The 18,681-nt window shown below is 41.1% G+C and overlaps 1 protein-coding gene across 1 annotated transcript in view; it reads left to right on the top strand.

Moving 5' to 3' along the window:
- LOC101849454 overlaps nucleotides 1-12,189 on the top strand; it is a 23,252-nt gene extending 11,063 nt beyond the window's left edge. Inside the window, exons 9-17 of the mRNA XM_005096605.3 lie at nucleotides 252-318; nucleotides 1,239-1,461; nucleotides 2,385-2,643; nucleotides 4,220-4,510; nucleotides 5,320-5,390; nucleotides 5,684-5,831; nucleotides 6,704-6,805; nucleotides 8,651-9,903; nucleotides 10,763-12,189. Coding sequence (XP_005096662.1) covers nucleotides 252-318; nucleotides 1,239-1,461; nucleotides 2,385-2,643; nucleotides 4,220-4,510; nucleotides 5,320-5,390; nucleotides 5,684-5,831; nucleotides 6,704-6,805; nucleotides 8,651-9,903; nucleotides 10,763-10,850 — 2,502 coding nt within the window. The 3' untranslated portion in view covers nucleotides 10,851-12,189. The remainder of the gene's footprint in view (nucleotides 1-251; nucleotides 319-1,238; nucleotides 1,462-2,384; nucleotides 2,644-4,219; nucleotides 4,511-5,319; nucleotides 5,391-5,683; nucleotides 5,832-6,703; nucleotides 6,806-8,650; nucleotides 9,904-10,762) is intronic.
- The last annotated feature ends 6,492 nt before the right edge of the window (nucleotides 12,190-18,681 follow it).

Raw genomic sequence — 18,681 nt, 5'->3', positions numbered from 1 at the left:
GGGGGGGCTTATTCGATACTTGAGCGTAGGTATGTACTGCCCCGATATGATTTGATCTCTTTGTTTATTGATGGTTATTGTGTTTCGGTAATATCGTCGTCTGTCTCTTCCTCTATAAGAGTGTAGGTATTTTGAATCGAGACCTATTTGTTGTTAGCGTATATTTTAATCTTGTGTGTTTGCGTGCACCCAGTGGAAACATTGATGTTTTATTGACTGATCTTTGCCGTATCTTTTTTCAAACTCTGCAGTGTCCTCACTGCCCGTATGCCAGCCCAGATACATACAAGCTCAAAAGGCATCTGCGCATCCATACAGGTAAGTTGGAATATTGGTTTTGTTATTGGTCAAACAGTGTCAGGCGTTGATTAAATCTTTAAACCCTCCGGTGCTAGGGACAACTGTTTCATTTTATTTAGAGCTAGTTTTTGCTTGTTTTTCAGAACTATTCCCAAACCAAATTTTTTAGTAATGACTTTTGGGGTTATAACGAGAAATAGTGCACCAGGTTTAGGTGGCTGTAGACAAAACTCCAGGAAATGGTGGGAAAAACTCAGGGTTTAAAGAGCATTGCAGTCAGGTCAAAAGCTTCGCAGCTGAAAGCTGTTCCTGGCAGGGTTTCAATGGTTAGACCATGCTCACATGTTTTTACTGATTAAAACTTATTCTTTTTTATATCATGGAAACCTTTATATTGTGTGGGGAATGATTCCCGTTTCTTTAATATGTCAGTTAGTGTGTGAGTTAAGTTCATATACTTGGAATTGGTAATGATATTGGTTGTTTCACAAGCATAATGCAGTCAGCCACTGATGGTAAAAGAGAGTTTGGTAGGTTTCTGTGTAAGCTGTATAACTATCAATCATGTACACTTTTGGGTAGGGATTGGGGGAGGATTCATTACTTTTGTATTCTTGTTGGGTATGGGGTGGGGGGAGGATTCATTAATTTTGTGTTCTTGTTGGGCTTAGAGGTATAATTCTGTCGGACTTTAACCTTCATTAAAAAGATAGCATTTTTATAGCGCAAATCTCCGCTCAACAGCAAGCTCTATGCGCTTCACAATGTATACTATTACTCCAGCAGACCTGAGAGCATTCTGAAACAACCTCAACTTCCTGTGAAGCATACACTGCAAGCAGCCATTTATAGGCACTAAGACACTAGCATACCAACAAGATCTTTCGCTGTCTATGTTATGCCATTATGACTTCTAGTTTGTGTGTTCCCCGTTTTAGGTGAGAAGCCTTACGAGTGCGACGTCTGCCATTCCCGGTTTACGCAGAGCAACAGCCTGAAGGCTCACAAGCTGATCCACACGGGGAACAAGCCGGTGTTCCAGTGCAACCTGTGTCCCACCACTTGTGGACGCAAGACCGACCTCAAGATACACTTCAACAAACTGCACACGGTCGGCTCACCGCTGGAGTGCAAGAAGTGTGGGAAGGTCTTTTCTGACAGGTAGACAGAGACTCTCACTTTGTCCTTGTGGAAGATTGGTTTGCCAAAAGTGTTTAACTCATCTCCGAGGGGGGTAAACCCATTACGCCAGGACCCTTTTTTGATACTAAATCTAACAAGGACGAAAACATCGCTAAATGGGTCATTAAATCGAAACTAGCAAACCTATTTTGATAGTACTTCATCTAATGAATGAACTTCAGGTAAAAGAGACCTGTTTTCAGCAATTGCCAAAAAGTAGTTTGATATCGAAGTCGCTGTAAAGGAATGTGCCCGAGCCGCTGGCTGCTGGCCGCTGTCAGCGGCTTGAGGGAGATAAAGAGTTAAGTTTTTTATATCTGCACATAATGTCACTTTTTTTGTCACTAGTTGGGTCAGAAAGTCACTAACTTATAAAAATGAGTTCCATCTATTTTCTAAATTTAACTACAGAAATGCAAGAGTGATGATGAACGAGCAGACTGGTATGAAACTGGGATTTTGAGAATGAATGACATTGTTCTTTCACTTTCAGGACTCAGATTCTGTTAGTTAATTAGGCTGGTAATTGCTTTCTGCACACCATTCAGATACTCCAGCGACATGTGAAAGTAATAGTAATAATAATAATTGTATTAAATGGCACACATCCATGCTCAATGCTTTTTACAACTATTATTACCCCGGCAGACTGCAGAATTCTTAGAAACTTTCTCAGCTTGCCAGGAAGCATTGTGCGTAAGCAGATGATTAAGGGCTCAAAAGACAAAAAAAAATTTGAATATTCCACTGAACTGATACATTTTGCTTTACATCACAGTTGGATTCAAGGATAAATGATGTTGAATATGTTCTTTCTCACAATGATTATGTTCATTCTCACTTGTGATTTTAGTTGTAAATTGGGCTTGCCCTTTACTTACTTTCTTTGTCCGTTTCATCAGATATTCCTACAAGCAGCATGTCCGCTCCCACGATGGTGACCGCTGCTTCAAGTGTGAAGACTGTGACTTCATCGCAAACACTGAACGGGCCCTGGACCAGCATGCAGCCATCCACTCAGGGGGTAAGAGGTTCGAGTGTAACGTGTGCCACGCCAGCTTCAACCTGCGGCAGATGTTGGAGAAACACAAGCAGTGGTGTACTTTAGATCTGGAGTCACTGGAGGATTCCTCATCCACGTCTACGGCTAAAAGGAAAGACGTAAGTGTTCGTGGGTGAAAACTTTTTTCACAGACTTCGGGTTTGTAGGAGAGATTTTTTAGGTTGTTTATGAGATATTTTTGAGCAGCCTACTCGGGGAACCTAAACAAGTGGGTAACAGGGAAAGATTAGGGAAACGTAACTTTTTTAAGAGCATCCGAGTAAAGGAATGAATGGAGAACCATGATCGCCGATGTCTGTCGCAGATCTGGCACTGGATGATGATGATGATGATGATTATGAGATAGTACAGGGCTGCCCACCGTTAGAATTTTGGTTGCATTGTTACAATTTTTTTTTTCAATTCCCAACCCATCTCCCTTCCTCTCAGAGTATAAGGAAGAAACACAATCCGACCTCAACTCTCTACATCATTTCATCACATGCAGCTGTCTTAACTGCAGCTGTCTAACTTCTAACAACCCACCGGGGTGGTGCCACAGACTGAAGTGTCTTTAGGCCATTCCCAAGAGGGGACATTTCTCGTTCAAGCACAGTAGAATTGTAAATGGGCTGATTCATCAATGGCATGCTCATAACTGTGCCTGGATTGCTACAGGGAACTGCTGCTTTTTCTTTCCTAATCCTTACTATTGTCATTTTTTGCTCTATTTCTTTTGTATGTTTGTCACACTCTTGTGAACTGCTATTTCCTGGGTGCCTTGATAGTCGAAGCAGACTTTGTGCTGTTGAGTCTAGAGAGGTGAGCAGAGTAAGCCCGATTCCCCTTAAAGACTTCTCTGCTGACATCCACACCTTGGCACTCATATGACCTTATGCGGTTGCGAGCACCGTAAAATCTCTACTATAAAAAAAACAACCCAATAACTTGTAACTCCTTCTGTTCACACAGCCTTTGTTGTCACTCAGTGCCCTTTTGTCCTTAGAAAAAAACATTTTTTGCACCAGAGCCAGGAGTAAGGCAAACGTTTATTTTACAAGTTGTTAAAGAATTCCTGCTTTTGTGCAGTGGGTGAAAGCCCAGGCTAGTGAGAGAATTTTTTAAAAAAATCGGATCATTGTTTGAAACTATTAGCTGCGATGTGCGTTATGGTGTGTGTTGACATCCACCCCTTGGCGTTCATATGACCTTATGCAGTTGCGAGCACCGTAAAAACTCTACTAAAACTAAAGCATGTCAGTAAAATGGTGTTTACTTCTCTTTAGTATTTTATGGTGTCTGTCTAACTACATGTTATGTGTATAAAGGGCTTTTTAACTCTTTATCTCCGTGGGGGAGGGGTAAACCAACTATGTCGGGCCCATTTTTGGTACTAAATCTAAAAATGACAAAAACTTAACTACATTGGTCATCAAATCAAAACAAGTGAACCTATTTCGATAGTTCTTCATCTAATGAATGAAATCCAGATTAAAGTGACCTGTGTTCAGCAATTGCTGAAAAGTAATTTGATGTCGAAGTCGTCGTAAAGGAATGTGCCCGAGCCGCTTGCGGCTCACCGGCACAGCTGTTCCGACCGCAAGCCGCTGTGAATGGCTTGCCGGAGATAAAGAGTTAAGGTCAAAGAGAATTTAACAGATAATTTTCCAATGTTTTCTTGGATATTACTTTCAGACGGAGGAAGAGGCAAGCAGTGGCCAGTCTGTCTTGTACAAGAGTCCTCTGGGCCGACCACCTGGCCCTAGCAGCAACAAGGAAGGGCCGCGGGGTGAGGACAGCAATAGCAACAGTGCGGCAGAGTCATCATCGTCATCATCAGGGCAGCCGCAGGGTCCCCCCTCGGCCAGCGACACTCTCCATCGTAACCTGCTGCAGGACATACGATCAGGAAAACTGGGTGATGTGCCGCAAGTGGTCATCGTGCACCCAGACGGGTCGTTGGAAGAAATCTCATCAAAACTGCCGGTGAGTTGTTATTCTGTTGTTGTTAACGATCCAGTAGCATCTGAGCGTTAACTCTTCTGCATGATGCCATTTGGTAAAAGCTGCATGTTTGTTCTAATTGTTGTCTTGAGGAGTAGAGGCAATTAGATGTGTGGGGTAGCTTGGGAAGAAAACATCCCCTCAGATCGGTTAGTTTTCTACAGAAGAACAGATGATGTTCCACTGTCTCTGAGGGGTAGTCACATAGTGGGCAGGTAGTAGACTGTTTTACTCCAATTCGGTTGAGATGTTGATTGAGGGGTACATGCCGGTGAGTTCAAAATAAAAATTGAGCTCGTTTGAACTCTGTCAAGGCTCCGAATCTGACTGTGAGAGAGTTCAAAATAATTGAGTACATGTAGTTTTAGAATTTACAGGGGGCTCATTCTGTAAGTGAGTAAAAAAATTGCAAATTCTTGTTATGGCATGCTGCTTGAGTATCTATGTTGTTTTGCTTTTGCTTCATTTCCACTTGTGTTATTGAATACGACAATGGCATTCATCTTTTTCCCATTTTATTATAATGTGATCTTAATCAACTTAGTTCTTATGTTATTCCCAAACTCCTCTTTTTAAAAAAATTGTAAATTGTGTAATAATTTGGAGTGAAGGTACCGAATAACACAAGTTTCTTTTCTGTCATTGTATTTGCAATACCGTTGCTAGAATTATGTGCACTTCTTTTTTTTTGACCCCTCAAGATAGCTTAGGACCAATGAAGGTCCTGCCGTTTTGGTTGAAAAATAGTCAATGGCTTTTGTCATAATCTGTTTGAACATTTTTGTTGTCAGGGGGCCAAGCTGAACCTGGATGACATTCTGTCCACTCTTTCCAGTGCAGAGAGAACGGACCAAAGTCCAGGGTGAGTACCCTAGAGGCTGCTGTGAGAGTTGTCTTGTCTTTTCTGAAGCTTCTAGAACAAAATATGTGAGGTAACATGGTGAAATCAGGCCCTCTCCACAATAATGAAATTGAAGAAACTAGACAATTTTTATCAAACTTTTGTTTTTTGGCTCAACATTTTTAGTTCCCATTTAAAATATTTTTCTGTGTAGTTTTACTAAAAATCTTTGATTAAAGCACAAAAAGTATGAGCTGTGAAAACACGTGATGTATGAACTTTGTTTTCTAACACTCCCTTGTTTCTGTCCACAGCCAAAGTCTGCCTGCCCCTAGTGTCCCAGAGGCAGAGGCAGACCCGGGGGCCGAGAACGGAGCGGTAAATCTCCTCTCAGATGACGCAGACAGCGACAAGGAAGAAGACTTAAGCTCTGAGGCAGGGGACAATGGAGAATCATCACAAGTAAGCTTTTCTTGTTTTTCTTCTGAGATCTTTGAGAGATGGAGGCATGTTGCATAGATTGTCAGGAGGAGGAGGAGGGGGGGGGGGGGGGCAGAAAAAGAATGGAATAGCTTTCTAAAAACTCTTTCCTGGTGTATTTTTTCTTAATGTTATTTTTCTTCTGCCTGTGGATCTGCTCTGTGTGGAGACGGAGTTAAGTACAATGCCTTTTAACCCTATCCGTATGTCGTGTTTTACTATCGTATCCTTACGACGTGGGGAACTCTATGCTACCACTTTCAAAGAGGAAATTTACTCGTTAATTTGTTCTGTACATTTTGCATAGCAGTCTGTCAAAATGATTTTTGAGAAATACTGAAAGTTTCAGAGAGCTCTTCATACTAGAAGTATTCTAAAATGTGGAGAATACAACCCCAGGGGTACAAAATGATCCCAGAGCGTATGGATAGGGTTTAAGACACAGGAGATTGTTTGAAAAGAATTGTATGCTCTCCTACAAGCTATAAGACACCTGGCTGAGAAGTATTCTAAGTTCGGTGAGACTAGAAGTCAGGACATACTTTTCTCTTACAAACACAGGATAATGGTCAGACAGGTTTAACCCAATCCGTACGTCGTGTTTTACAATAGTATCTATATGACGTGTGGAACTCTGTACCACCACTTTCCAAAGAGGCATAGCAGTCTGTCAAAATGATTTTGGAGAAATACTGAGAGTTTCAAAGAGATCTTCATACTAAAAGTTTTCTAAAATGTGAAGAATACAACCCCGGGGGTACAAAATGACCCCACGGCGTATGGATAGGGTTTAGGATAAGGGTCAGACAGGTTGAAAGAGTAAGATCTATCACTGGATTTGTTGTGTCTCCCAGTGTGAAGCTGGCACGCAGGCAGAGCTGGAGTCTGATACAGACTCCGTGGAGGACGAGGCCAGCATGGACTCTGTACCTGACAAGGCTGGGGAGAACCACACGGTGAGTCTCTTGTTTGCCTATGACAGCCCAAGGGTTTTTATTTGTAATGCACTGGAACTTCACAGTGACTGTAAAGATGGTTCCAGTAAGGAACGGGATAGACGGTGCCCACGTCCCTCTTGACTCATTGGAGCCGAGGAAGATAGGACTAACGCTAACATTACTTAAACGCAATCCCACATAATCACTCATCACCACCATTTAATCTAAAATCATCAGCGCTCTCAGATCAATGACTTAAATCTATGATCCTGGAATCTCTATCTGCTGTTAGTCACTTGTCAAACTAAGTATGCACGTAATACCACGTAATATCCTACGCCCTTTTTTCTACTAATCAGATGGCGTCAATCTCGTATAAATGGGCACGGGATTAAAAAAAATAAATTAGTAATGCACTGCATAAGGAGGCTACTCTTTTTTTTTCTGGGATATTCGAAATGAATTTTGTCAGGTGACCTGAGTTCCCCTGATGTTTTCGTAGAAATATCTCGTTGACTATTCAAAGCATTTTGTGATTGTGCTTTTAATTCTTTGTATTTTTTTTTTCTTCAATCACCTAGCTGGGGGATCTTGTGGCCTAGAGGTTAAGGTGTTGGCCTCTCATTCAAAGGTCCCGGGTTCGAATCCGGGTAGCGACCGAAAAATTTTCTTCTCTAAATTTGTCTCCTTTCACCTCCTTTCCTGCTCTCTAGCAATGTTCTTGTTGTCTGCTTTCATTTCCACTTTCTGCCCCCACCCCCTCACCTCCTTTGCCCCCTCCTCTGGGCTCCTGACTCTTTCTGCAGCCTTTCTACTGCTACTCCTTGGCTCCTCCTTACTGCTGTCTTTCTGCCACACACCTTTTCTTCTGGTAGGAAAGATCTACACCTAGCCTTCTCGGACAAGGGCGAAAAATCTCGGAGGGCCTGTATGCAAGTTGCGCACGTTAAAGATTCCTTGGTGGTTTAAAATCGGTAAGAGTAGGATTCGGCCGCCACCTTGGCAAAATTCAAAAATTTCCTACCAACTGAACATATTAGGTGTATCCCTCGCGCTCATATGACTTTATGCAGTTGCGAACGCCGTAAAAACACTTTCCAGAACAAACATTCACCTAGCTCTCACTTTTTGGGGATAGCTACTCCTGAGTTTTGTGTTTTTAAAAAGGCTTGTCAAAACTGCACCCTGATCAGTCTAATTAAGCTATGTTCTGTTTTCTTCTGTCATTCCGATCATCATTTCACTTAATACTGTCACTGCCAAGCAAAATTCTGGACCTGCTTGAACACAGTGTTCTTCTCCCAACTCAAGTTCCTATTTGAATCTCAAAATTGTTGGTTCGTGGGTGGTTTGCCGGTGCTCTGGTATGGTTTGCTTCTTTTTTCCTATCAAACATCTATCGTCCTTATCTCCCCTCCTTTTTTATGTTTGTTACTCTCTTGTAACACCTCTAATCTTTTGGTGCTCATATGACCTTATGCAGTTGTGAGCACCGTAAAACCTCTACTAAAAGCTAAAAATGATTGTTTCTGGATGTCTGTGAGCAGATGGATGTAAATGGAGCAAGCGACCCAGAAGAGCTCAATTGCATGGTTTGTTCAGCTTCTAGAACTAGGACTGTGGATGGTTGGCGGATGCTCTGGTGTAGTTTGTTCCTTCTTTCCTATCAAACATCTGTTGTCCTTACTCCCCTCCTTCTTTTTTGTGTATGTTACTCTCTTGTAACACATTATCTATTCTTCGGCACTTATATGACCTTATGTCTGTTGCAAGTGCCGTAAAACTCTTACTAAACCTAAAAGAACTAGGACTCGAAGGATGAAAACTATGACGTGACTTGTTTTTTCTTGTTTCTGTGTGCAGGACAAAAGAAATGTGTCGGAGGGCTCTCTGGTGAACAGCTCCGGTGCAGATGGTCACCAACACCCGTCTGTCACGATGGTCACGTCTGCAGCAGCCAAAGCCAGCGTGATGAACCCTATGATCTCTGAACTCAACCCATCGACGTTGTCTGTGGGGGTTACGATGTCCGGGGCGGCACCACCTCCTCCACTGGTGTCCATCTCCATACCTCCCTTATCCACGTCCTCCACAACTCTGCCCATGGTGTCTGTGCTTCCCCCCATCTCGGCCTCTGTGGCAGGTGAGGTGGCTTCTGGGAGTTCTGTGTCGCAGGACAAGGACGCCGCGAGCGGTACCGGCTCCAACAGCAACCCGCAGTACGCAGTCATCAAGGGTTACACGTACATGGGGGACAACTCTGACCAGCCCACCTTTGTGAACCTGGCGGTGGACAGAGACTCTGTGATGAACCTGTTCATGAGCCTGGGTCAGCACGCAGCAGTAGGCGGTCAGTCGCTGTCCTTGCCCGTGACGGCGGCCGCGGAGATGGCTGGTGGTGCTACGTCTGCAGCACACGCGAGTCTGGCGCTAGAGGGCACTGCCGCTGCTGCTCCGACCGAGGAAGGTGGTTCTGCTATCCCGGCCACAGTGCAGCTGTCTGAGCTGACCTCATTCCCTAACGTTTCGGCTTCTTTTGTTCTTGGCCCGAGTGAAATCGGCACAGTTAAGCTGTCGGACACAAACACTGATCAGGGAGTCGGGGGTACTGGGAAGGACAAAGTTGATCAAGGCTCTGATCGGACAGAGAGTGCGGGTCAGGTGTCGGTTGTTCAGTTGAGGACAGTGCAAGACTCGTCATCATCAGATGGTAACGAAAGGGAACAATGTGGGGAGGGGGAAGAACTTTCTTCCAGTGGATTTGAAGCCGAAGGAGAAAACAATTCTAGTGACAGAGAAGATGAGTTCGGGGAGCCTAAAAGTCTTTCATCCTCATCGACGTCAACTGTTGTGTCAGTAAATGTCAGCCTGACTAATGCAGATGTCAGCAAATCAAGACGGATTTCAGAAAAACGTTCAGGGAATTCGCCATCTTCAGATCAATCTGGAAAGAGTCGCAGTGCGCCTCATAATGTTCAACAACAGAATCAGGAAGAACAAAGAAAAAATTCAAATGTTGTCACTGGGAAAATGGATCTGGTGTCGCCAAAGAATGTGAAAGAGACAATCAAGGTTGAAGTAGCGGCAGAGGACAGCTCAAAGTTGGTGCAAAAAAGGTGAAAAATACTTTTCCTGTTAGATAAAGGAAACATTAGTGGGTAGTTGGCGGGTGCTCTGGTGTGGTCTGCTTCTTCTTTCCCATCAAACATCTATCGTCTTTATCTCCCCTCCTTCTTTTTTATGTTTGTTACTCTCTTGTAACACCTCTAATCTTCTGGCGCTCATATGACCTTTTATGCAGTTGTGAGCGCCGTAAAACCTCTACTAAAACTAAAAAACTGAAAGGAAACATTAAGTTTTTTACCGTGAAACCAGGGAAATGTGAGGTTTTCCTGGAAAGCTAGGTTCAGGTCCCTTTTTGATACACTGGTCTATTTTTTTGCTCGTGTTATAAGATAAACATCAAAGTAGTTTTGGGGACTTTTATGTTGGCACCAAATGAATATTGCTTTTGTTCATCTCTGACATTGTTTGACTCGGAGCTTTGAAGATGGAGGCTTTTTTTTGTGGCCCATTCATGTCTCTCTTTCATCACGCTTTTTTCAAATTGTATCACTCTTACTGTGCAAGGAGTGCTCTCTTCATGAGCAATAATGATACCTTGGGCTGAGATGGTTTGTGTTTTGGAATTTTTCATTTCGTATATATATGGAATTTACTGAAATAGGATTACCCCCCTGGGCGGTGCCACTGACTGAAGTGTCTTAAGGCCATTCCCAAAGGGGGACGTTTCTCGTTCATGCACAGTAGAATTGTAAATGGGCTGATTCATCAATGTCACGCTCCTGACTATGCCTGATCTACAACAGGGAACTGCTGCTTGGCCCTCATATGACCTTATGCAGTTGCGAGCGCAGTAAAATCTCTACTAAAACTAAACTGAATGTTTCCATTTTTTTTCTTTTGTGCAAACAGGCAAGGAAGAAAGAGATCTGCGGCTGATCCCTCTCTGGTCATGTCTGGCAAGAGAGTGAGGAAAGCCCTTGTCAAGGTCAGCTTATGAGACGGTTGGGAAGAGCCTGGATACTTCTGCTTGTTGCTGAGAGACTGTTGGGAAGAGCCTGGATACCTGTGCTTGTTGCTGGGAGACTGTTGGGAAGAGCCTGGATACCTGTGCTTGTTGCTGAGAGACGGTTGGGAAGAGCCTGGATACCTGTGCTTGTTGCTGAGAGACGGTTGGGAAGAGCCTGGATACCTGTGCTTGTTGCTGAGAGACGGTTGGGAAGAACCTGGATACTTCTGCTTGATGCTGCTGATGAAACAGGACTGCAAGATACTGTGCTGCCACTGAGCCACATCACGCTGACAGTCTTCATCATCGTCTCAGCTTGGAGTAAACTTTTGATCCTGTACCAAGCAGTTTAATTGCTATGTCCTTTGCTTGTTTGCAGCGCCAAAGTTCCTAAGTAAGAAGAAATGTTCTTCAGTCTTTATTCAGTGATGAGATGCGTTCAATCAAGCGCCGTGCTTGCATTCTGTGTATGCCAGAGCACTATGGGTTTCATGGTACCATATTGCAGTGCCAAGGCAGAGTGACGTATCTGCACTTTTTATGATTTTGAGTTAGTCACGCTGCCATTAGAAATATGGGCATGACCCTTCAGTTACGTCTGTTTGCCATAGTGAAATATCCTTTTTGTAGTACAAATACGTCTTCCTGCCTTTGACACAAGATGCAGAATGGGTGTAGGTGTCCATTTAAACGAAGATACAAAAATCAATAATTTTTGCAGATACGTCGGTCTGCCTTGGCACGGCAGCATAGTGAAGTCCTGCGTTCAAAGTGGTCGAGTCATCGTAGAAAGTTGAAAAGTTTTTTTCAGCCCCCGGAAAAGTGTTTGGTATTGGTTTAGGTGTTTTCAAGATTTTTTACCTTCTCACAAGACTGCTGAGTGACTTGTGGCACTTGCAATGTAGGTTGCTAGTCTAAAGGCTCTCTGATTGCTTTGGAAGGCTTTGATGTTGTCGAGCATGAACATGACATCCAAGAAGCCAAGTGCATATGGGGGAAATGCTGCATATACCTTGTTGCAACACACACGCAGAGTATCTTATTGCTCTGTCCCCGCGGTTTTATACCAAAAAAATTCCTGAAATTGTGCAAAATGTGAAATTATGCGATTCTGATAATTTTAACAAGGAATGATAAAGAAACATAATCACAAATTGTGTAAAAATTGATAAACATTTTGCTAAATCATGTGGGGTTCATAAAACCCCGGGGACAGATAGCTGGAATCTCCTCGCCAAGGTGTCTCCTGTGCTTGCACATCATATTCTGGCTTTTCTGAGGCTACAATAGTAAGGTGTATATTTTCATCTTTTCATTTTTGTTGTTTTGGAGGGGGTCCTATAGTATATGTGAGGTGTGCTGACAAAATGAGTTACTTCTCGCAATTCACAAATGGAGATATTGGCCGAAAATCGACACTAGTGTCAAATTTGTAGATTTTCTAGTATAATTAGCCTTTTATTATTTCTTACTTATAAATTTTAGAAACTTCACCTATAAAGCGTGATGTATCTATTTCCTTAGGTCTCGAATCCGAGAAGTTATTCATTTTGTCAGCACCCTTCACATATGTCCATATTTATTGTTATAGATGAACGCTTTGACACGGGTGCTGGCAGCGAAGGAGATCTTGTTTTGTTCTGATCACTTTGATACATCCACATCCTGTCTAGACCGCACACATCACTCGAACAAAGGTCTCAACTCATGATTGGTATGCAGTATATGTTTTTTATTTATATATATATATTTATTTAATAAAAAATTTGGGATGGGTAAAAGATTTCCCAAGTGGTTGACTGGTGTCGCTGGTAAATTCTGCTCAGTCTCTTTCCCTCTTATGTCTGTCTGTCTGTCTGTCTTCCATGCACTAAATGATGGCTGATATGTCGATGTTTGCGAGTTTTGTTGTTTTGAAGGTGATCAAACAGCTTCAGGGAAAATTGAAAAGGTCACTTGTTTATAAATCTCACTCTTCACTCCAACATTGCCTGTGCTGAGATAGAGGAAATTAGTGGGTGGTTGGCGGGTGCTCTAATGTGGTTTGCCTCTTTTTTCCTTAAAAAAATCTATCGTCTCTATCTCCCCTGCTTCTTTTTTGTGTTTGTTACTCTCTTGTAACACCTCTAATCTTCGGCACTTATATGACCTTGTTGTGTTGCAAGTGCCGTAAAACTCTTCCTAAAACTTAACTAAGAGGAAATTACTCTCCGAGGATTGAACAAACTGGCGAGAATTGACGAGTGGCGGCTTTATGGATAGTGTTACTGCTGCAGGAACAGAGACTGCAGTGGATTAATCATCATCATAATAATAATAATTAATTAATTAAAAATGACACTTTTTATTTGTCCGGCAAACATACATTTACATACATACATACATAATTATGAATATGTACGTATATAAATACATGCAGAAATACACACATGAATACACAAATACAAAATAGTTTACAAACATGCCACTGTCGGTCGCCACTGTGCAGCGGTCGCCCTGTATTTTGAGCTAGGGTTGTCATGGCTTGCTCAAGGACACACCCCAGTGACCACCCATCTGATCCCCGTGTCACCGACACTTGCTTGACATTGCTTGAGTCTAAACTCATTACTCACTTACCCACTGGAGCCCCCATGATAATAATATCATTTATATAGCGCATTTCCCAAAAAAGTAGCTCAATGCGCTTTACTTTGGAATACCCATTTTCAAAACCTTTCGTACTACTTCCTTTCTTCTCTTGCAATATATATTTATGCGCACACACACACACACACACACACACACACACACAAACACAAACACACACACACATACATACACACACACACAAGCACACACACACATACACACACACACACACACAGACTATTTTCATTCAGACGTAGGCACAGAACAACTATAATAAAAATACGCTAAAAGCTTATGAAGGATAGGTCTGTAGGAAGAGAAAATACTTAAGATGTCTTTTGCAGCTGTCATGTGTTCTTGTTTGTCTTAGTTCCTTGGGTAATCTGTGTGAATGTGAGAGAAGGGTGCAGTTAATTGGATTGTTCTGTTTGTGATGTTAGTTGGATTGCTCTGTATGTTGTAATATATGTTAGTTGGATTGTTGTGTATGTTATGTAAGTGTCCACGCTTGGTGTATGGATTTGTTGATCAGTGAATGACTCCTGCACTAAACAGTTCATCATAATTTAAAGTTCAGCGTGCAATACTGTGTTGTTGAAGAAACTGGAATGTTTCATGTCGTGAGTGGACAGTCATGTGTAAGCCAAACCTGAGTGGAAGTGTAGCTGCTGTGAATGAAACAGACAGAAAGAGATAGATGAAGGCGGACATGAAATCATATTTTATAGGAAGTAACAGATTTGTGTCCATTCATTATATTGAACCCGAAAAGATGATACGTGAGTGGGTGGTTGGCAGGTGCTCTGGTGTGGTTTGCTTCTTTTTTCCAATCAAACATCTATCGTTTTTATCTCCCCTACTTCATTTTTGTGTTAGTTACTCTCTTGTAACACCTCTAATCTTCGGCACTTATATATGGCCTTATTGTGTTGCAAGTGCCATAAAACGCTCACTAAAACTAAGTCTACTTTATCTAATGGGCAGTTTATCAGGTTAAAAAAAAAGAGAGAAAACTCATATGAGCTATCTGTAGCAGTAGCGTCGTACTTATAATAGATACTCAAAGAACATATTTTTATGACCTGTTTGTTCAGTAGGGTACTTAACCCTATCCGTACTCCCTGTGATCATTTTGTACCCCCGAGGTAGTATTCTTCACATTTTAGAATACTTCTAGTCTGGAGATCTCTTTGAAGCTTTCAGTATTTCTCAAAAAATCATTTTGACAGACTGCTATGCTCAGCGTACGGATCGGATTAACGAGTAAATTTCCTCTTTGGAAAGTGGTGGCACAGAGATCCCCACGTCGTATGGATATGATAGTAAAACATGATGTAAGGATAGGGTTGAGAATATGAATTGTGTTATTGATACAAATGTTATGCTTTTGATGTAGAAACTGTCATTTGATATTACTCTGAAATGTTGGTTCGCATGAACCGTACAGCACAGGATGCTCATTGTCTTTTTACAGTCTGTTCTGTGGTGGATTTTATTTTGGACATCCTCTCTCTCCCCCCCCCCCCCCCCACTCCCACTCCCACTCTACTTTTTTTTTTAAAGCTCAGGGCTGTGTTTGTTTTTTGCTTAAAATTAAAAGAAATAGAAATTGGTTGGAATTAAATTCCAAGTTTCTTTTATTTACATCCGTTGTGAAATGTTTCTCTGTTGGTATCGTAATAAACAGTAGACTTTTCTTTTCTTAGAATGTTGATGTAGTTTGTTCTTCTTGTTTTATATATAGGCACGGATCATTGGTTGCTGGGTTGTCATAAATAATGTTCTGTTTAAAAGAACTTATGATAGTCTTGCCCCTGTTGGTTAATACATTGTCCTGAATTGAATTAGGGCTATTGATTGAGTTCAGCGGACAGGGTCATAAATAAGTAATCTTTACGAAACTTGCATTTTCAGCATCAAGTTTGTGCAATGTCTTGTTGTTTGAAATCAAATTAAATCTGATTTATGCTTCAATTTGATTCTCTGTCCTTTGTTTTGTTTTTTACTTTTCGCAGGGATTGTTCATTTTTGTTGTACGTTGTGTACGGGGAGGAGTGTTTGGTTCTAGAACGTATTATGTGCTTTGTATTTTTAGATATATAGGAGAGTCTTGTATTATTTAATTAATTGTTCTTTTGTTCTTTATTTAGTTGTTTTTTAGTAAACTGTTCTTTGGTTTTTGGGCACCACTGATACGTCTCATGTCTTTTTTTTCTTTCTTTCTTCTTGTTTTTCCTACTTTTTCCTTTCACTAAAAAAAATAATGGTCGCGGGTGATTGGTGGGTTCTCTGATGTGGTTTGCTCCTTCTTTCCTATCAAACATTTATCATCTTTATCTCCCTTCTTTCTATTTTGTGTTTGTTACTTTCTTGTAACACCTCTAATCTTTTGCACTTATATGACCTTATTGTGTTGCAAATGCCGTAAAGCTCGTATTACTTAATTGTTCTTTTGTTCATTTGGTTTTTGGGCACCACTGGTACATCTCATGTCTTTTTTTCTTCTTTCTTTCTTTTTGTTTTTCTTACTTTTTCCTTTCACTAAAAAGGATAACTGGTCTGCTATTAATATATTGCTTCTGCCAGAATCCCGAAAACAATTCTATTCTGAACTGTATTCAGGGAAGTTTAAAGTTGGTGCACCAAAAAGTTGATATAAAGACACACTGGAAATGTCGCTGAAGGATTTCTACATTAACCCTCTGACGTAAGAGAGCCCTTGCCCTTAACAGACCTAAATGGAGAGCATCAATTGCAGAGGGCAGCAAATTAATTATATGAGGCTTTGCGAATAAGAAATGCTGAAGCCAAGAGAAAAACCTATATGTTGCGTACATCCACGAATGGAAGTGAAGCTTTTAAATGGTCAATATATGGCAACAGACTCTCTCTGCCAGAAGTTGTCTCACTGACTACACATGCCGCAATGGTGGTACACAATGGATAGACTAAGGGAAGCTGGTGTCTCTAGAGGGTCGGGGAGAGACAGCAACCTGTGTGGAAAAGAAAAGAATATCCAACCAGCTGATAACTGGCACGATCAGCAGGCAGACCCTTCCATGAATCCTAATAAAGAGGAGGGAGGAGCAGCTATGGCAGTGTGCCGCCTGCAATGATGCCTATTCTCCAACCAAGTAAGTAGCAAGTAAGTACCTGCTGCAGAAGCCACACATCATTTTGACCCTTATATCTCATCCTTTTCTCCTTAAAAAATGCAGTCGAACCTGCTCCAACAGCCACCTGTATAACACAACAACCCATGCAGACGCCCACCCCTTTGTATGTTTTCTACATTATAAGGACACAGTGGGTGGGTGGCGGGTGCTCTGGTGTGGTTTGCTTTTTCTTTCCTATCAAACATATATCGTCCTTGTCTCCCCTCCTTCTTTTTTGTGTTTGTTATTCACTTATAAAAAGTTATATATTACATCTCTAATCTTCGGCACTTATATGACCTTATTGTGTTAAAACTCATGCTAAAACTTAAATAATGACACAGTAAGACGACCACCTGACAAAAAACCCAATCTACTTTTCTCTTCAACTATGCGTGGTCTTTTAAGAAAATTTCGACTGTCCTCTCCTCTACAGATACATTGGCCGTCTTCAGATACTGATGAATGAACCACAGTATTTTTAACCCTATCCGTATGCCGTGGGGTCATTTTGTACCCCCGGGGTTGTATTCTTCATATTTTAGAATACTTCTAGTGAAAAGATCTCTTTGAAACTTTCAGTATTTGTCAAAAAATCATTTTAACAGACTGCTGGGCAAAGAGTACGGATCGGATTAACGAGTAAACTTCCTGTTTGGAAAGTGGTGGCACAGAGTTCCCCACGTTGTATGGATACGATTGAAAAACAGAAAAACACGACGCACGCTGTCAGTTTCTGTCTTATCGAACGGTATAGCGCAGAAGCAGAGCCTGTGAAAAACTCATTCACACCAGGGGCCAAACTCAGATAGCCCGTCAGGTTGTGAGCCGAACAGGATACAGAACACTCATTGAGCAGTGGGGAACTAGAAATCTTAACCTTTTTAATCTAAACAATAATATGAATTAAAACAGACAAAACTTTAAATGATAATACATTTAAGCACACCAACTTTTGCTCTTATGACAACTTGTCAGGGCTGGATATTTAGCATTTTTCTCCGGGCAACAAGGTCAGTGATCAGGGTTCATGCGGCCTCCTTGAATTCAAGGAGTCATTGAAAACTCCTTGAATTTGCATTCAAGGGAAAGTCTCCTTGAAAACTCCTTGAATTGCATTCAAAGAAAACTTTCCTTGAAAACTCCTTGAACTTGAGGAACCTGCTTGAAAATGCCTTGAATTTCGTCGGACCGGACTTGAAAATTTTTTTTTACGGACAATCGAAACTAGGCTTTCTTTCGGACAAGAGTAGGCTTATCGGAAAAAGGCTTTCGGGGTGCGAGTGAAAACGTCATCTATTTCTTGACCACATCTCCTTGATTTTCAAAAAAATTCTCCTTGAAATCTCCTTGATTTTCGAAAAATTTCTCCTTGAAATCCATGAAATATCTTTGATTTTCGAAAAATTTCTCTTTGAAATCTCCTTGATTTTCAAAAAAAATTTCCTTGAAATCTTGATTTTCCAAAAAAATTTCCTTGAAATCTCCTTGAATTTTAATTTTTTTTCCTTGAAATCTCCTTGAATTTTAAAAAATGTCTCCTTGAAATCTCCTTGAATTAAAAAAAAATTGTCCTTGAAATCTCTTTGAATTTTTAACATTTTCTCCTTGAAATCTCCCTGATTTTGTTAAAGTTTCTACTTGAAATCTCCTTGAATTTGGTGGGGAGTTCATAGCAAGAACCCTGAGTTATGTTTGGAGTTATGCTGTTGAAATTTTCCTGATGGACTACCTAAAATTCTTTGAATTACTATAAGACCATGGAGTCATAAAACCTAATGTTCAATTACTCTATCAAAATCGTACGGTTATTTCGTGTCGTTATTTAGATCATATTCAAAGGATTGCATTCGAAAGAGCTTGGGCTTGACATGTTGTGAAAATCAAAATGTTTTACGTCAAATTTCTCCAAACTAGCTACTGAGCTCCGTAGTCCAACATAATATTAATAATAATAATAATAATAATAATAATAATAATAATAATAATAATAATAATAATAATAATAGATAGCATTTGTATAGCGCATATCCCCG

This window comes from Aplysia californica, unplaced genomic scaffold (assembly GCF_000002075.1).
Source record: "Aplysia californica isolate F4 #8 unplaced genomic scaffold, AplCal3.0 scaffold00133, whole genome shotgun sequence".
Classification (NCBI taxonomy): Eukaryota; Metazoa; Mollusca; class Gastropoda; order Aplysiida; family Aplysiidae; genus Aplysia; species Aplysia californica.
This window is presented reverse-complemented; position numbering and strand designations above follow the sequence as displayed.